General features: G+C 34.7%; 1 protein-coding gene across 3 annotated transcripts in view; it reads left to right on the forward strand.

The window, feature by feature from the left end:
* TBC1D5 (TBC1 domain family member 5) overlaps positions 1-18,987 on the forward strand; it is a 328,358-nt gene that overhangs the window by 13,289 nt on the left and 296,082 nt on the right. For all 3 annotated transcript variants that reach the window (XM_052798675.1, XM_052798656.1, XM_052798664.1), the window contains exon 2: positions 13,293-13,354. Coding sequence is in view for 2 of the 3 variants with exons in the window: in XM_052798656.1 (XP_052654616.1) it covers positions 13,293-13,354 (62 nt within the window). In the remaining variant the exon portion in view is untranslated. The remainder of the gene's footprint in view (positions 1-13,292; positions 13,355-18,987) is intronic.

The raw sequence follows: 18,987 nt of genomic DNA on the forward strand, positions 1-18,987 counted from the left end.
ATGGGAAAAAGCAAGGCAGAACTGTTCTGTGATAGCTCACCACGTGAGTTTTCTTCTCCCGTGCTTTTAGTGCTGCCTTAGTCCATCAGAGATTTCCTGCAGTCCTACAGGTGCACTGTATTTACTAAACTAAAGTCTACTTGTTATGCATTGCTATCCTCAGTGGCTGATTTGTGAATAAAGACAACGTTATGGCAGCTGGTCTTGTATTACAGCTAGTGAAATGGTTCATTCGTAGACTTGCACTGTGAGAGCACAACAAAGTCTTGAAATATGCAGGAGTAAAAGTAAATTAGACTTGGATTTATTAAGAACTTTTACTTTGTATCTTAGTTGTAGTTCTTCAACTCACTCACTTGATCAGGTATGCAGTCAGTGAACTGAGAATTTTTGTTCGAGGAATCTCTAGTCCAGCATGTGGAATAAAGGAGGGCAAATGAGTAGCTAGAGCTTTGAATGGTGACCCAGACTAATAATTAAACACACAACTATCTTGGTAATCCTTGAATGATGTAATCTTCATGTTATCTTGTCATGTGACTAGAAGACAGAGATGCAACAGATTTCTTTTTACATTTTAGATCATGTGAAATTTGTATTCATAGTGCACCTCTTTTGATCCTGAAGGTAATCCCTCATAATAAAAAAATGTTAAAGAACTTTAGGATACATTTTCTAAGTTGATGTATTTTGCATTAGTAAAAGTACAGAAGATTGGGAAGTACAGGGTATAAAACTTACATGGGCATTATTCCTGCTGTTTATGGTTGACTTGGCTTCATATTTAGATTTTGGGCTTTAACCGATTTCATTAGTTAAGCTATTTTCTTATTTTAGTAAATATTACTTACACTGTGTGTGGAAATTTAAGGTTAAAATGAAATGGGTATTTGTAACAGTAAGCACTCTGGATAGGTAGCCTATGCCATCTCTTTCTGGCAAGCATATGATTTCATGAAATTGGTTTACTGTGAAGTATTGTGTGTGATACTGTACATTACTGAAAACAGCTTTAACAGTAGTATAGAGAATTACTTCAATGCAGTTTATTTTTTAAACCTAGTTCATTTCCTCACTTTTTCTGCCATTTGAGAAGATTTCTGTTGTCTTGCTTTGCTGTTCTGAAGGCATTTGTCTCTTTTATGGAAATTAATTGATCTGACAGGGGTCAGAGGAAATGTCTGTTGGTTGCCTGTATGTTTTTGCTGCATGTCAAACAATATGCTTGTTATCGTTATGAATTCTTACGTAAAATGGATAATAAAGTGCTAGTATGGCTAAGTGAAATAATGCATTGCTTTCTGGATGCCTGCTGAGTAAGCAGTTAGTTCATGAAGTCAAATGTTGAAGTCCTGGGCTTCTGGATGCTTAGGATTTGTTCCAGGAAGAAAAAATTGGTCTGTACTTGTAAGTCCTGAGTGACTTCACTGTTGACTTTAGTGATGGAAAGACCCAGCTAAACTTGAACTGACCAATATAGTTATAACCAAGATAAATTTACCTGGAGGTAAGAGGTGGGAAGAAGAGGGTGTGTACCAGTTGGTTAAGTTAAACTATTGTCTATCCATTGTTTCTGGGTCTTTTTCTAGTCATTAACTGTTTATTTCTGCTGTTACTATTCTGTAGTGGTTATGGTGTCTGCAGTATGTTAACATTAGTTCACTTGGTATGGCTTAAAATTTTATTTCAAATAAAGTCATATCTAAAATTAAAAAGTGAACATTGATGAATCTGATTTTTAATGAGTAGCAGCAGAAATCTTATAAATACACTGTAAAATTACACTGGAAGATACATTGAAAAGGATTTAGTGAATGTAGGCTTTTTTTTTAAATTAATTGTGAAGGAAGGATGGGCAGAATTATGTATGACATTAGAGGTGATGCTGAGAATCAGGAGTTCAGGTAGGATAACTAAGGATAATTTCTGAACAGAAAATACGGTATAATTACCTTTATTTGAATTAAGAGCATGAAATAATGTATCTTAAGGCTGTTAGCCTTTAAACGGGATGAATTTTAGATTCTGATCTGTGTCAGTGAAGTGTTTTATCTTGAAGTCTTGTGAGTAGCAATCCAATTTCCTTGTGACTAATAAAATATGGATACTTTGGAGTTTAGTCAGTGAACAAATCTGAACAATTGTTCAGATTTAGGTAGTGAAAGAAAAAAAACATTGGTTAAAAGCTGGTCAAACCTTAAAGTACCTACTAGTAAGAAGTCTTGGTACTGGAATTTAGGTGAGAGAAGGAAAAATAAGGTTAGTCAGGAAAACCAGTTCCATGGTTGTTAATGGGCCTGGGTCATATACGTTTGCCTTGCTAGCACCTTTTTAGTGTGATTAAAAATATCCAGAGCTTATGACATCAAAAAATTCATTGTGTGGAAAAAAATAAAGGATTCCTTATTGTTGGCTGTGGTGTTATGTTTGGCTTTCAAGAAACTGACTTGTTTTACAGTTTCAGTCAAAGATCAACGCAATCATTTGAGCCTTGACTTTCTCTTCCAGGAGTCTGACAGAGCTGGTAGCATTTTCTTCTGTCAGGCTTTTGTTGTTTAAGATCAACTCTTTGACTCACTGACACTGTAATGAGGAGTAAACAAGCCCTATTTCTTTGCTACAATTTGTAGTATGTTTCTAGCGGATTCTGAATTTAACAGTACTAGTTTAACAGTTAAATCATGTAGCTGTAGTAAACTTCTTTACTAGTGGTGGTAATTGTGTTGAGGAATTGAGTATCACAGCCCCATATGGAGGGGTTTCTTCAGTCCTGATGGTATCAGCTTTTGCACTCCACTGCTGCCTGTCTGCTTGCTTCAGAATACCGTCTCTTCAGTTCTCCTCCTGCATTTAACCACTGCATTGTAGTCACTGGATTTCAAATGTCCTGCTTGGCCTTTTTTTTTCCCACTGATAAATGTGTTGGGTAATGCAGGTCCACGTGTGCTTCCGATCAACTGCATGAATGACTGTTCTATTACATGGGGCTTAACAATATGTGTCTCTGTGAGAATAGATACCTAACAGGGTTTAGAGGATAGGATGCTGCTGAGAAGAAAAAGGTTTACATTTTGTGTAATTTCTGTGATTAGAGAACATAACAGTGGTGTCTCTGAAAACCACCATAAGAATCAACATCTATTGGTACTGTTCCTATCTAGCAGGTATATAAACATCTGAAGTCTTCTGGATCTCTGATGTTAAAAAGACGACAGGATGTTGTGTCTTGCAGAACCTTTATAAAAATAAGTTAAAAAAAATAATTATTGAATTCAAGATTCCATTGATTTTTATTTTTTTTTAATTCTGTGTTCTAACTGAACAAATGTTATCTTCATTTACTTCTCAGTGGTTGGTGTCTATTCACCGTGCAATTTATTGTTCATTGATGACATTTTCAGCAGGCCTGAAAGTTATGATAATTAGGTAACAAGAGTTAAAGGAAAGTTATGTTGGCATGATTATTAGAGTAAATTTGCCTCTTGTATTCCATATTCCATAGGGGTTAAGCTAAAGCATTATTTCCGTGATTTTTCCAGTACTTCACACAATCATTAATTAATGTTGAAATCTGTTGTTAACAAGTGAAACTATGTATTCAGAATAGAGAACAGGTTACCTTCTTATTTACCTGGAAGATAATGAAGATTGGGTAATTTTGGATGCCCTTTACTGGGGTTTTGTTGTAAAGTTTTAGGTAAGAAAGTAATCTCTTCAGGATGAGGAAAAGATAAATCTTCTTCCATGCATCCCAAGATTAATATATTAGAGTTGGTCTTAGGTAAATCAGCAGTGCATGTTCTTTGATTTGAGGTTCTGTGAACAATTCCAGGCAGACATAAGTTTTCCACTCAGTGAACAAAAAGACCAGGAAGGGAAAAAATCTCAGATGGTTTGGAAACACTAGGTCAACGAAACTCTTGCATGACGTAATGGTGGTGCCATTGCCAACACTTTATTTTTTTGGCTACTATTTCTGTTGCTAGAGCACTCCTGTCAGTCATGGAAGACCAGGTTCAATAAGGTCTTTTTTTGCACCAGAGAATTATCTTGTACCTGTTATCCCCTAGACTGCTGCTGGAAATTTTGGGTATGACATGCTTACAGTCTCCTGTCTAGTAAAATTTCCTGTTGTAGAAATTAGAAATTCACTGCGGCTACAAATGGAATTCAGGGGACCTACATGATGGGTGAATATCGTAATCGACAGAGAAAAGAATAAATCTCAGTGTTTCCCTGACAATGCACATTTTTATACACAGTGAAGCAGAGATAAGAGTGAGAGCGCAAATAGCTGCTCTCAAGCAGAGAAGGGATTGGTTTCTCTGCTTTGTGTCAATCCTCAAACCACATGCACCTTAGTACAAGGATGGTACTACCTATTTCTAGTCATGTAACGACAAGGTTCTTTTTGATTGCGAGCTGCCTTTATAGATTGAATAACAGGTATCGTGATCATCACCAAACACCAATCAAACTGGAGACTAACAAAAGCTGGAGCTCACATATTTATTTTCCATTCTACTGGTAATTGTAGCTATAGGAAAGTGTCATATGTAGTTCATTAAACAGTTTCATTAATAATTCTAAACATAATAAAGGGAGAAATGCATCTGTATATATGTGTTTAATTGAATTAGCTTTAAAAAGCAGTGGTACAAGTATGTTTTGTTAATCATCAATTACTATAGATAGTGAAGGGTCTATATAGAAAATAATGAGGGTCCTGATTCAGAGGTGGTACAATGAAAGAGTTTTTATTTCGTTGGAACAAGTTATATTGTTGTTTTCAGCTCACATTGGAGCCTGAAATACCTAATCTGTAATGCTTAAAGGAGAAAAAATAACAACTATTTCTTCCCCGTGTAGAAATTAGATACACAGCTGCTAATCTGAAGCATTTTACCCAATTTAAATCTTAACATGTGGAGTCCTTTTCTTCTTTTATTATAAGAACTTAAATTCTGTATCTGATTCCATTAATGAATTACTAAACCTGGCTCAAACTTTTTCAGGTAACAGTTAGAAAAGAGGTGAGTGCAGTACTGTTATATCATGTAAAATACTAATTTGCCTTAATGAGAGATTTACTTTTAGTTAAAGAAATATAAACAGTGAATGTGTACAAAATATATCAACTGAGTCTTTGCCTAAAAAACCAAAAAGTTAACTTTTGGATATTCAAACTTGGTTCAAAGATGTAATTTAATGCAGGCATAATTATCTTAATGTTATTATGAGAACATTAACTACTGACTTAATTCTGTCTTTCTTCAGGTACTTTATATAGCATAGTATACTGCTATGAACCTTATTACCTGTAGGATTCACATTAATGATCATCATCTTGAAAACCTTCTGAAGTCTTCACAATTGTATTTTCCAGTGTCCTTTGTGTTTAGGTTGTCTTAATTAAAAAAAAAAAAAGAAAAAGAAAAAGCGATGGCAAGGGACTTTGTTTTTCCTACTTACCACGGTTTAGGTAACTTGTCTTCTAAGAAATAATATCCCAGACTTAAATGCTGCCATTTAAGTTTCTGTCAGTTGAATCTTTCCTCCCCTTTTTACTGTTTTATAGTATGCTGGCAAAATTATGGCATTTTCAACAATTAATCTTTTTTTTTCATGAAAGACTGGTATTCATCAGCCTTCTAATTTATCTGAGTAACTTACAGGACATCGCAATGTATGACATGTGCTTTTGTCTTTTGCAGATCAGGTGTTTCTATCCTTTTATATTTAAAGGTGAAGCCCTGATTTTTACTTCACTAATGAATTATTATACTGTAAATCTAATGATCTGTTTGGGGATTTGAGTTAAAAAAGTGCTCCTGGTCTCTCGCTAGTGGATAAACCAACTTCTTTTGTACAGTGCTTGCTAACAGAGGTGGCTATTTTATTGATGAATATGGAAAAAGTGTATAGTCCAGTGCTTTGTTCCATTCCTCTAATTTATGACACCAGTAATAATGGATGATGAATGAGATATCCAAAACATTAATAAATTATCTTAAGAGGTGTACTAAATCAAAGAGGAGGAGACTAAGAAATAACCTCATATAATGCCTCCAAGAAAAGTAAGCTAATTCCAGAGTAATTTATTCAGCGATATGCAAAAACCCAGAGAAATTTGTTGAAATTGAACTGCTATAGTTAGTATGATGTTAATATAACTCAGCGTTCCAAATGTGCTATTCTAGACATTTGGATCGCCAGCTTCAGGTGGCAAGAGATGTAAAACATACAGACTAAAATCATTCTTAAATATTTAAGTTAAAATGTTGAGTTTAAGCATGTTTAAAATAAAACCCAGCAATTTTGTCCTATGTTGATGACGCTTACATCCTCTTCCCTAAATTCATCTATCCACTAACAGGGTTGAAATTTGCAGCAGTTTTCTGCTGTGGTTTGCATTCACTAACTTGATGATTCTGTGTGAAATATGCACTCATTCTAAGAGAAACTGCAGCCTTTTGGGGTTTTTTTTAGCAGTGAAGTTTCTACGTTTTGTCCATTTGGATGCCACGAGCAATAGTTCTCCCAGTGACACTGGCTATCTCAGAAGGAATCTTTATGGTAGGAGACGCATTTGGCTGCTTATGCAGTATTCATGTGACACTTTGCTATAGACAGGGAGCATCAAAGTAGTGGTCCAGTTTTATGCAAGTGAACTATTGCCATTGTTATTAATCTGGTTCTTAATAAGTCCAGTGAAATTTAGTCACCATTATAAAATGGAGTGAGATTTAGGGAGTGAAAGTGTTACTGATGTTGGTAGAAATAAGACATCCTGGAGGTGGTGTAAGGTTTTCCATTTCACAAACTGATGCTTTGAGGTTCTACGAATGTGTTTTTTATCACACTTAGATGACCTATGTGTGGGCTTAGATAATTTTGTCATCAAAATGAGCAATATGGGTTTTGTCCTCCCTCTGTTCTCCTTTTTTGCTATTTTCCTTTCCACGCCTTGCACCTTTGCTGGGGTTTATATGGCTGTATGGAACTGATCCAGCTGATAGAGAATATATTTTTTCTTTGTTGAGGTTTTACAATGAGTTACAAAATAGTTAAATGTTTTTGGTATAGAGTTAACTAAACGTCGTAAAGGCTATACTTTCTCCATCAAGGACTACTGAAAGCCCTTATCCTTGATGATTTCTAATGAAATTGGATCACCTTTGGATACAGATAGTTACCTGCCTACCTAGTTGTATTAAACTTATGATCCATTTCCATGTTTATTTCTTATGTGTAAAACAGTGCAAAAGAACATCTTACTGTGCAACAGGGGCAGTATAGTAAATGGTTTTCCATATTGCATGGATCTCAACTTCATTTTTGTGACTAAGGTTATGCAGTGACAGCTGGATACTAAGCCACTTGTATTGAGCTTCTGGATTTTTTTTCCCCAGTCCCCCCTGTCATGATCCCCATAAGAGTCTCAGTGATCCAAACCATAGTGGTCTGGATGGTGGCATGCTATCACTGCACTCATAATGTTTGTCTTACGGCTGGACATTTTCTAGCTACGCTACTTTCTGATTTCTCAGAATGCATTTTATTGGTTGTCCTTCTACTCATAGCCTTAATTTAACCTTTAACTGTGAAATTTGTTGTAGTTGCAATTTTTTACATAAAAGTTGTCATCAGAAGGTGTCACCAGTTGCCTTCTACTTTTTGTTTCCTCTCGGTTTTTAATAAATATACTAAGTATTGTTAGTCGTATACTACTTCTAATCATTGATCTTTATGATAAGCAATTACCATACTTTTTAAAAATAGTGAGTTGTAAACAGTATTTGGGGTTTTTTTGTTCCCAGCTTAATCTAAGCTCAGGCATCTTGTGAAAATGTTGATATTAATTCTAACTTAAATGAATGTGCTGTATTTATGAGTTAGAGTAGAACTGCTTTGGCTCGGTCAGCCCATACTTACGCAATTGTTAAATTTGACTTGTTTTTCTCCATAGCTGATGTGACCGAGTCTGTAATTTTTAATGCTGTCATGTTTAAACATACGTAGAGGATAGCAAGCATTTTTAGAAACTAGGAATTACATCTATTTTCTAAGCTTATTAGATCTTTACACGTGAAGTATATACGTAGATTTTCTTCTCAGTGTATTTGTCTTACCTTTTATTTCCTGCTATTTTCTTTAGGCCATTTATATTGGAGTTTCACATATAACTTTAAGATCTTTACTTCACCCTTCCATTTATCTTAAGGTCTGCCTTGGCTACAAAAGTATAAACCTTATAGTCAGTCTTCAAGGTGATTAACTCGTAGCATTGCATTGTACAAAAGAAACCAGGGTCTTTCTGCATTGGTATGTGTGGTGTTAAAACTGGGTTAGTGATTACAGTGGGATGGATTTCCCCTTTCTGCAGACCCCCAGACTTTCTCATTATGTTCAGGATGAAATCAAGATCTGTTGAAGACCAGGAAGGTGTTTACCAGTAAGCAAAAGATTGAAGAGAATTTATTTGCATTGTCAATATTTGCCATGATGCCAGACCTTAGCTTAAGGAAAATAACTATTACGAAAGCAACAGAACCCTATATATTCAGTACCTTTCTCATTATGTTCAGAAAAGTCTATTAAACAGTGGTTTAGAAGTTAAGGTGCTTGTTCATGATTGTAACACGGCTTTAAGTTTCTTCTGTCTGTGATACATCATAGGAACTTGAATCAGCATTATATATCTGAGACAAGTGCTGTAATGTCTCTGTGCTGCTTTTTGTTCTGGAGAATGTATCACAAAGTCTCATAATGGATAAATTTCACTTGAAATTAATTAGAGCAGACAGCCAAAAAGAGAATGGTAGCAGAGCTTGGAGTGTATGATGCTCACCTGGATAAAAGATGAATAGATTCAATACCTCATTCAGTTATTTATAGAAGGTAGAAAGATTCTCCATTTTGCAGAAATTAAAGTATCTGTATCGGTATTAAAATATACCAAGAAAGGGATTCGGCAGCTCTAGCTTTACCAAAATTGGAGCATAAGCCTTTACTCCAACAACAATAATTAAGGCCTAAATTGGGAGAACCCTTCTATGGAACAAGACATAAACTGATCTTTTTGAGAGTAAGATGCAATATCCGCTCTCTTTTATATGAATATCCTTAAAGAACAACCACCATTAATTGTGTAAGATGATGATTGCACACTGTATAAACTTACAAAGTAGTCCTTCGCATGCAAATCTGTGCAATTTGTAATTTTGTATTTGATGCTTCAATAAATAGGGCATCTGAAATAAAAATGTATTTGCAAAGAATACATTTTCAGCCATGTAAAAAAAAAAAAAGTAACTGATTCAGTAATACGTTTTGTGATGGCAACAGAGGAATGCTTTGGCCTTAAGCATATTACTTGAGAAATAAGGATCTTAAATGTAGGGTTGTACTCTGTCATATATATGACATTTGAGGGCTTATTAGACTCACAAAGTGCACAACTAAGGTTCTTTGAAAAAGAGGAAAGAACTTTAAGTAGCAAAATGTGAATATGAAATAACTGTAAATTAATTTTTGCCCAGTCCATTCATTTAGGTGTTGATTATGTTTCATCATTTCTAATTAATATACAATGTATTGTTTAAATAGGGTAGTAATTGTGTTTTTTTAAAAATGGTAGAAAAGTGTCTCTAATTGGAATATCAAATTTTGCTACCAAAATAAAGATCCCATAGTTTGGAGTACTTCCATGTTAACGTATTATGAAGAAATCTGCAGTGAACACTGCAAATCAATACAATGAAGGGTTAATTGTGAAAACTGACATAAGTTTAATTTTCTTATAAATCGAGGTTGGTAAAGTGTACGCTTACTGTTGATCATTAGAATACAAAACTATCTGTTAAAATCAATTAACATGCATATCTGATGACTGATTGTATAAATATGAAAGTCAAATAATTGTAATCGTTAACCATGGCTTCAGGTCATATGAGTTGTCAGCTCAAAAAAACTAGAGGAGAAAGAGGTTGATTTGCATATATTTAATGTGGCATGCTGTACATGTGGGAATTTGAGATAAACCTTTGCTAGTAATCTGCTTGTTTTTATCTAAAAATCGACTAGGAAACGTGGGTCATAACAGTCAAATGAGCTATATGTTGTATTGATAGCACTTGATTCAGTAGTTTGGGATTTAACATTTTACTATATGTTTTAATATTTTAAAATTGATTTTTTTCTTAAGAGAGAATTGGAAGAAGCTGGTTAAAAAGTTATTCAAGAAATACTCAAAGATCTTACCAGGAGCATATTCAAAATGATCCTATAACATTGTAAGACAGAGTTATTTTTACAGTTTTAGTTGGACTTATACAGTATGTATAACAAGCACTTCTTTGCTTTTTATGGTAAAAAAAAATCAGAGATATATTAAAATTTTTAATGAAGTACTGTACTGAGTCACAAAAGTATCTTTCTATGTGAAGTGGACCAAACAGATAATTTTTAATTTAATTGATCAACTGTAATAAATAGAGGGAGGGAAGTGTGGCAGAGGAATGAGGCTTCTGGCCTGGAAAGGATTTACATATTATTTAAATTCCTGAATATAATAATCCATTGCAGTATTTACTTTTTTTTTCCACTGGTAATGCGAGATAGTCTATGTAACTCATAACAGTTCAAAGAATCCTTGAAATGTGAGTCAGAATATAGTGGTCAGTATCTTACATTACCTAAAATTTGGTTAATCAAGTCTGTCCAGCCTTTTTCTTTTCCCCTGTATTTGCTCCTGAACATTTAAAAAAAAAAATTTCCTGTCCTAAATTTTGAAATATGGTAATCTCTTTCTAAAATTTCCTCTGGTTCCTATTTTCATGAGTTCCCAAAGAGAAGCAGCAGCAGTATGTGGTTTCTTTTGGTCTGATTTGTACCTGCAAACTAAGAAGCTTTCTGATGATGGCAGTATCAAAAGGTGGAGAATAGAAGATCTTGTTGCTCGGTGCTTTTTACTGTGAGCCTTATTTATAATTTTGCCATTGTAAATATTTGACATTTGTTCTTGGGTATGTGATACAATCCAGTTCCTTGCATTATCACCCAAATTAACATGAGTACCAGCAAGGTGGCCTCTTTACTGTAGCACTCATCTTCTCAGTCTGGGCAGAGTACAGAATGCACGCAATTACTTGATTTCTGGTATTCTTCCTCAATGAAGTATACCTGAATGGCACTGCCTTTTGCTTTAGTCTTCTATTGACCAATCTTTTGCATCATCTGTTAAGTAAAGGCACCTGTACTGTATTTGAGGGTTGGGGGGGAAAAGGACCAGCTGGCAGAACAGAAGAATGGAATCAAATTCAGTTTCTGTCCTTTACCTCTTATGTAGGGTGGACTTTGCATTTGATTGCAAGAGAGGGAAAGGTGGCTGTATCCCAGGTCATTGGCTGGTTTTGTGTCCCTTCTTTAAATGATTTACATGTCTATTTGAGCAGGGAATTATGACCCTCTAACTTAGAAATAGTTGTGTGAAGAGGTCAGTTCTGTAACCATAGCTTAGAAGCCCAAATTAAACACGAAACTAATAAAAAACTAAGTAAATTTTAGAAGGAAGAAAAAATGTGTTTTTAAGACATCGGTGACTGTAATTACAGTTTTAGCTGTACTCTAACTCTGGTGAAAAATCACTTTGCTACCAGAGGCTGCCAAGCTGCAGATGAAGGAAGATGATCTATGACTAAATGGTACTTCCTAGAGAAGGTCTGATTCCAGAACCTCAGGATCATTCCTGAGCCATTGTATGTCCCAGTAATCTTCAAAATCTTCTAATGTGTTAAGGTATATACTGCTTTTACAAGGATCCATTACTTTAGAAAAGAAGGATTTAGGATGTGTGATTTGTTTCGGGAGTGGATGGGATTCACAGATGCGGTGTGGGAATGAATGAATTGTCATTCTCAAACAGAAATCTGGGCACTAAAAGAGAATGCCTTAGCAATAAAACCAGTCTCATTTGTCCCACTTCAGAATCCTATATTGTGAGAAGAAAGTGCTTCAGATTCCTTAAAATATAGAAGTTTTTTGTACTCTTGTGTTTTGGGGCTTGCAGTGTTACTAGCTCAAAGGGGAGGTATACTTTTTCATGATGACTCTATTTAGCCAGGAGGAATAGTCCTTTTTAAAGCAAATTGAAATGAGTGTATGAGAGCGTGAAATTATCAGCAGCGCTGGTGCACATTTACATTACTTCTACATACCCTTTTGAATGACCACACAACAGAACAAGTACTTCATTTCCACTGTGTTGATTTTTGTTGACAAAACATGGCAGTCTATCCAAAGGAAGGTGTTTAGCCAAGATAAATATAAAATTTATGATTAAGCAAAGTGTTTCCTTATTATAATCCCTAAAGAGAATTTGAGACTTGTTAAATATAATGTGCCCAAGTAGTTTTAAGAGTAAATTATCCTTTATGCTTTTAAATGCTGAAATACAGCAACACCATCAACCATTTGAGGTCTTACCAGCAGAAACAACACTGCATACTGATTTCCTTTGAACCAAGTAGCAAAAAAACCCATGCATATAAACAATATATAACCTCAAGTTTGATGTATTCATTCACTTTTACGGTCCTGTACAGAGATCATGTCAGTAGCATGGTTTATGCAACTGTCTCTCACTCTTTTGTGTAATGTGTGTTACGGAAGAAAGCAAATAAACATTTTTGATAGAATGGAAAAAAATTGATAACACAATTACACTTATGGCACATTTCTTTAACTGCTATATTTACAGAATACCACTTTGAAGAAAACTATGGTGGTTGTCAATATTATTCATTAAAATAAATGGAGAATGAAAATTGATTCAGAAGATGAGTGGATTTTGACCTTTGTGGTACCATTGTTGGCACTGGAGTGCAGTGTTCTAATTAAATTGTGAATGTACTTAGATAGTGGGTATTAAATGATCTCACTGCATTCTTTCAAGGACTATGAACTTCCAAAATCAAGGATAACATTAGATGTCAGCCAAGTATTTTGTCCTTCTCGTGGTTTGTCTTTACATCTGAATTAGTGCCAGTTTGCACAGATTGTGTGTCAGCTTAAATACAAGAAACAGGCCTCAGTCTGCTTGAACTCGTTCCACCAAAGACTTCTAAAAACTTTCGGTAGTCTGCAAACTGTAATGGTTGTTTCACATTAAGTTGCTTTGTAGAATTATAAAACAGCTTTTCTTGTGCTTTCAAATAAAATGTTGTCATCCGCTAATGAATGAGATACCATCTGTAATAATTAAGGTTATTCTACTTGTTTTCCCCCTGCAGCAAAACTTCTGAAGGTTTGCAGAAGACAGGAGGAGAACCACCAAGAAGGCTATTGCAGTATTGTAAGTACTGCACCCAAGAAAAAAAAGAAATATGTGAATTAAGAATGTTGTAAAGAGATTTTCATTTTGGGGGGCGAAAAATGAGCTACATAAAGGGATTACGTGTAAAATACAGAGCAGGATGTATTGTAGCAATCATGTTAATAATTTACAAGGGAAAAACTGCACACTTGTAAAATCTAAAATTGTATCCTTGTGCAGTGTAATCAGGAATTTACCAATAGCAGTGAAAAATATTTCTCTATCCACCAAAGATTGATCTAGTTTATATACATTTGTTTATTTAAAACTATCAGAATTTAGAAAATCATTGTAGTTTTGTAGGTTTGTCATTTGTTTTAGTGACTTATTGTTTAGGTTATTTTGCAGAATTATTTATTTGCTGATTTATTTATGTATTTCATTATTTATTTATTTGATTATTTAGTAAATTATTTATCTGATGAATTATTAATACATCTTCATGACATGCTTTAAATTATTTATAACTTAATTTTGAGTTTATTGCTTTTCGACGCTGCATTGTTACTGACTAGTTTTGATTTTTTTTTTTTTCTTGGTTCTTGAAAATTAAAGTACTAGCTCTAAGGCAAAAGTATATTCTTTGCAGAATCCATAGATGGTTTTCAATGAAGTAATTTACCATGTAGATACTAATTTTGTTTAGCTTTATATTGCTTAATATCACTTTTCTACTTGTTTAGCTTTTGCTTCTATTATTTCATAGATGTGTCAAGATCAAATGAGTGACCTTTAAGGAGCAAAGATAAATGTTTACTTTAAAACACGTAGAAGCAGAGTAGTTCTATTTTCCCCTTAATAAGTACTATTTTATTATTCTTAAAGTTAACTTGAGATATTTTTGTCCCAATAAAATGGATATTTTTAAGTGAGACTCTTGATATTTGAACTAATACATTTAGCTTCTAATAAGAAAATAATATATCCACCTTAATAACTCATACGGAGAGTTCCTTTTTAGTGGCAAGGTTTTAAATATATGGGGAGGAATGGTGGTATCTTTAGACACATGTGGGAGAAGATACATGTCAAGGGGGGAAGGTGGGTAGTAGGGGGTTTCCAACCCCTAGTGTTTTTTGCATGCGTAGGAATTTATAAGCTCCGAAAATTTAACATGTCTGTGTTGTAGTATGTAAACTACTCTCAGGTTCTGTGTTCACAAAGAATCATTCCTAATGTACAACATACTGTTGTGAAGCCTGCTTTTGTGTTGCTTTCTTTTGCCAATTAAAAAGGTCTGAAATCTCATCTTTTACTCCAAAGAGGCTTGAGTGGATGTATAAAAGCAGTGTAAGGGGCCAATTTTAGGCTTCACGTATGAGCACCAGCTCTACGGAATTTAAAACAGATGCCTGGGATCAGAATGTGACTCAGAGTCAATTCTGACTGACGGGTTTTTCAGGACCGATGAGCCTCTTACCTGAAGTTGCTTATTTGACTTCAGTTCTCAATGAGTAACTTGTTGGGCTGTCGGAAGCCACCTTGCAGGAGAGCACTGGGACTGACAGCCCTGTTTCAGAGCTGTAATGAATAGGGCACAGCAGCAGTTCCTCTGCAAAAGTGCAGTGTGCATAACGTGGCCTTTATTCTATGTTTAGTGCTTGAAATGAATTACTATATACTTTAAAGTTTTAACACAGCATGGAAAGGCTGCATTGTACATTTCAAGTTTCAGTGCTGTTGAAATACAGTAGAAATGGCCTCTGTAGACAGGTTTCACTATAGAACTTAAATTATGCATGTGTATATCCAAATTCCTTATTTTGAAATATTGAATGTATGAATATTTAATTTGTATCTTGCTTTAGTATCTTCATATGCTTGCCTTAAAGGAAGCTGTTTCCTTTGATTTATATACATGGATAAAAATGTGTGTACAGTATGTATCAATGATTTTTCTCTCTACGGTGTTAGATGAACAGCTTTAGATAAAGACAGCTACTGATTTTTATTCTGCAGCTTGCTACCATTGTATAAAACGTAAATTTGTTGTATTAGTTCTATTAATCTTACTTGAATTTCAAATTCATTTGCTTTCCAGAAATATTTTCTTAATTACATACATTAAGAAAAGTCAAGTATGTTGCAGATCTTAACAATGCAGAATTTTTGGTCTGTGCACAGTAACAAAGCTCTGAATATTATTATTTGGGGCAGAGTTCCAATCTGGAATTTACATTTCTCCTTATTTGAATGTTTTCACTGAAGCTGAGAACTCCAGGGGAGTTCCTCAACATATACTAGTTTATGCGACATGCTCTATGAAATTTAGTACAGTCACTCTTATTTCCTTGTGTAAACGAGGTCTTATTGTTGAATAAGAGCTATTATAAGCAGTTACAAAGGTAAGTGCTGTCAATGCATTCTGCCACCAGTTTCTCAGAGTATCAAACTCTTCCTGAAAGACATGCTACTGCTGTTATAGGGTAATATAACGCAGCTTATGTGTTGGCACTGAAAGTAGCTACTTCATAATGATGACAAGTGAAAGTACAGCCAAAGGTCACATTAAACAAGAGATTTCTTTCACACCTCATCCATTTTCGGATGTGGTATGAAAATAGCTTTGTTCCCTACACTTCGGTATTTTTAAAAGGAAGTTATCTTGAAATAATATTTTATGCCTTGTATATTACTTCATTCACGTTTTAAGAGATGGACTGTGGAATTCTAGCATGCTAACTTCGATGCTACAAAAGTGTTTGAAATTAGCTTAAATTTTGGGTGCAGTTAGACAACATAAGTAGTATTTTATCTTCCTACATTTTTTTTGGTTTGCAAATTTGCTTAAAGGCATAGCTTTAGGTTCTGGAAAAAGAACTATTAATGTGCAAAGTGGTATTTATATTGATGTTGCATGACTGGCTATGGTTTTATTCTTTTTTATATCTTTTAAGAAGAAAGATACAGGTTTTTTTCTGAAAATTGCAGTCTGTTGTTCAGAAATAGAAAAAGAGCAAACCTATCCATGTTGACAGACTGTTTCTTAGCTCTGTTTTAAAGACATCCTGCCAGTAATGTGAAAGGGTAATTTACGCTGTATGCTCAATCAGTTCCCCATCTCACACTGAAACGGCCAACCAGGATGCTAAAATAAGGTGTCATTTTAAAAACGTGAATAGTCACATATTAGATAATGAAAATGAAGCTGGCTTGTTTCACAGGGGATACTGAACAGTTAGGAGATGCTGGTTGGGAAGCCTAAATCTGGTGTATTATTGGTAGGTGTATTTCTGTTCTAATCTAACTCCATAGAAATTGCAGAAGCCATATTAAGCTCTTCTTCAATTTATTCCATACAGATAAAAGAATTTACATCTCATGAGTCATATATTTCCTGTTGTATCTTTAATACAGCCATTTTTAGTATTTTTCTTGCCTCTCTCCTCTATTGGTATGCTTAGAGAGTCTGTGTGTAGGAGCTTGTTATTTCACCCATGAGGCAAGGAGGAGTTCAAATCAATAGCAGTGTGTTGTTGACACTAAATGATGTTTCTTCTTGCCACAATAAGACTTGATTTTGTCATCCTAATGATGCTAGCTTGCTTCGCAGAATAGGGATCAGCACTCTCTCAAAGCAAACTTTACAAGTATTAAAAAAAGTCCTTTGAATGAAATACTAGAGAAATACTCCAGTATTTGTAACCAAGCACATATGTTGGTTTTGTAATACGAATAGTCAAGTTCTGTTTCACATTGTAGGGAAGCTGCTTTGCAATGCATTTTGGAAGTCTGTGTTAAAGGCTGTAGGATTGATCAGAGCTGACAGTGATGAAAGCATGATGTTTTAAAAAGAAATGATGCAAACATTATTTAAAATATAAGTTCACGTAAAGTATGGATCATAGTAACACCTCAGCTAAAAAAAAAAGAAACCAAAAGAAAAAAACCTCAAGCTAGTAGAAATTCTGTATGTTTCACAGAAAAATCTTTGCAGCGCTGCCTAGAAAGAAGACGTCTGCAAGAGGAAAAAGGTATAGCCAGCAAGATATTACCACTCTAGGTCTGGGATTACACTCTATAGCATAGTCAAGTGGTAAGCAGTTGTTCTCGACTTGGACTAAGGATCCCACAGGGGGACAGGAGCTGGAGAAAGATGTAAATTTGGGAGGAAATAGTTTAACCATGGGAGGCAATGGTATGATGATAGGAACTTACGGGCATAATGTTGGTAGCAACAGTGGGTTATTGAGAAGCACAGGGTCTTTTGTGTTGGACATCTGAAAGCAATAGCAGAGTTGAATCATCCTATTATATTATTAAAATATCAGTCTCCTTACAACAACATATTTGTACATTCATATACATACCTTTCACTGTATGAGAGATGTTACTTTTTTATGTGAGAGAACATTAGAAGATATAGCTGCATGGTTAAACATTCACATAGTAAGTCGTGAATTTTAACTTGAATATAGAACCCCAACAGCCTGTTCTGTGAAAACCTTTTAGCAGTAAGCAGCTTTATTACTAGCTACACACATGTAGCTTTTCTGTTCTATTTGCACTATTTTAATTAGTTTATATTTTTATGCAAAACATGGGTTCTCAGATGTTCATGGTGTAAACTGTAATCTAATATTTTTTAGTTTTACAGTATCTCCCCTTCTTATTTCTTCTATATGATTTTCATAAAGTCACCTGACATAAACTGTCCACATACCATGATGACCTTCCCTGGAGAGGAAGTGCCTCCTATTTTGCAATTTTGAGAATTACAGTAACTAGTTACATTTCAGTAATGGTCGTGAGTATTATATAAACTTTAAGCGATATTTTATGGTTTTTTTTGAATCTGTGATAACCACAGAAAATGAGTAGCACCTAAAAGAAGATGACTAGCAACCTCATAAATGTAGCTCATTGAGTTTATCTATCTACCTCAAATCCAGAAAGTTTTTGATGATTCTCCTTCTCTGTTTTAATGAGTTAGGTCAAGTCTACATCAGGAGCACTTTGCCGGTTTATTTATACTAGGAATACCCATCTACCTAAGAGGCAACTTAATAGCAAAGTGGTAGTCACAATAGCTTAGTCTTGTTCATGCATACTTCATGCCTACCAGAAAGAGCCTCTGGCATCTTGTCAGCGATACAGTGAAGATGTAAGAAGTTCAGTGAAGAAGGCTGTGCCTAGTGTGGTGACTTGTCTCTACTGAAACATGTTTTTCCTTTCAGCTGAAATTCTGATCTTGTAAACATTTGAGCGTAACTTACGACAAGCTGATAGTGGCACGGAAGTTGATGAATATATTCTTTTACAGCATTATACATAGTAAACACTAATTTTAGACTATTTTCTTTATCCCAGGCTCTTGCATTTGACATATGGTTCTAGCTGGATGTAATATTCCTTACTCTGTTGCGAGGATCAACAAACATTAAAAACATCCCTTATAGTGTTTGCGAAAACAGCAAAAATATGAAATGCAAAGAACTTTGTTATTTTCCCTTTTTTAGTTTCTCCTGTGTGTATGTGTATGTTTATGTATCTGTCATGTTTCAGTTGACCAGAGTTTTCAAAGACCCTGAGCATCTGGGATTGTCCCATTTTATCACATTTATGTCAATTCTAACATTTGATAAAAAAAGTTGGGAGGTTTTAGATTAATA

This window comes from Harpia harpyja, chromosome 1 (genome assembly GCF_026419915.1).
Source record: "Harpia harpyja isolate bHarHar1 chromosome 1, bHarHar1 primary haplotype, whole genome shotgun sequence".
In the NCBI taxonomy this organism is placed as follows: domain Eukaryota; kingdom Metazoa; phylum Chordata; class Aves; order Accipitriformes; family Accipitridae; genus Harpia; species Harpia harpyja.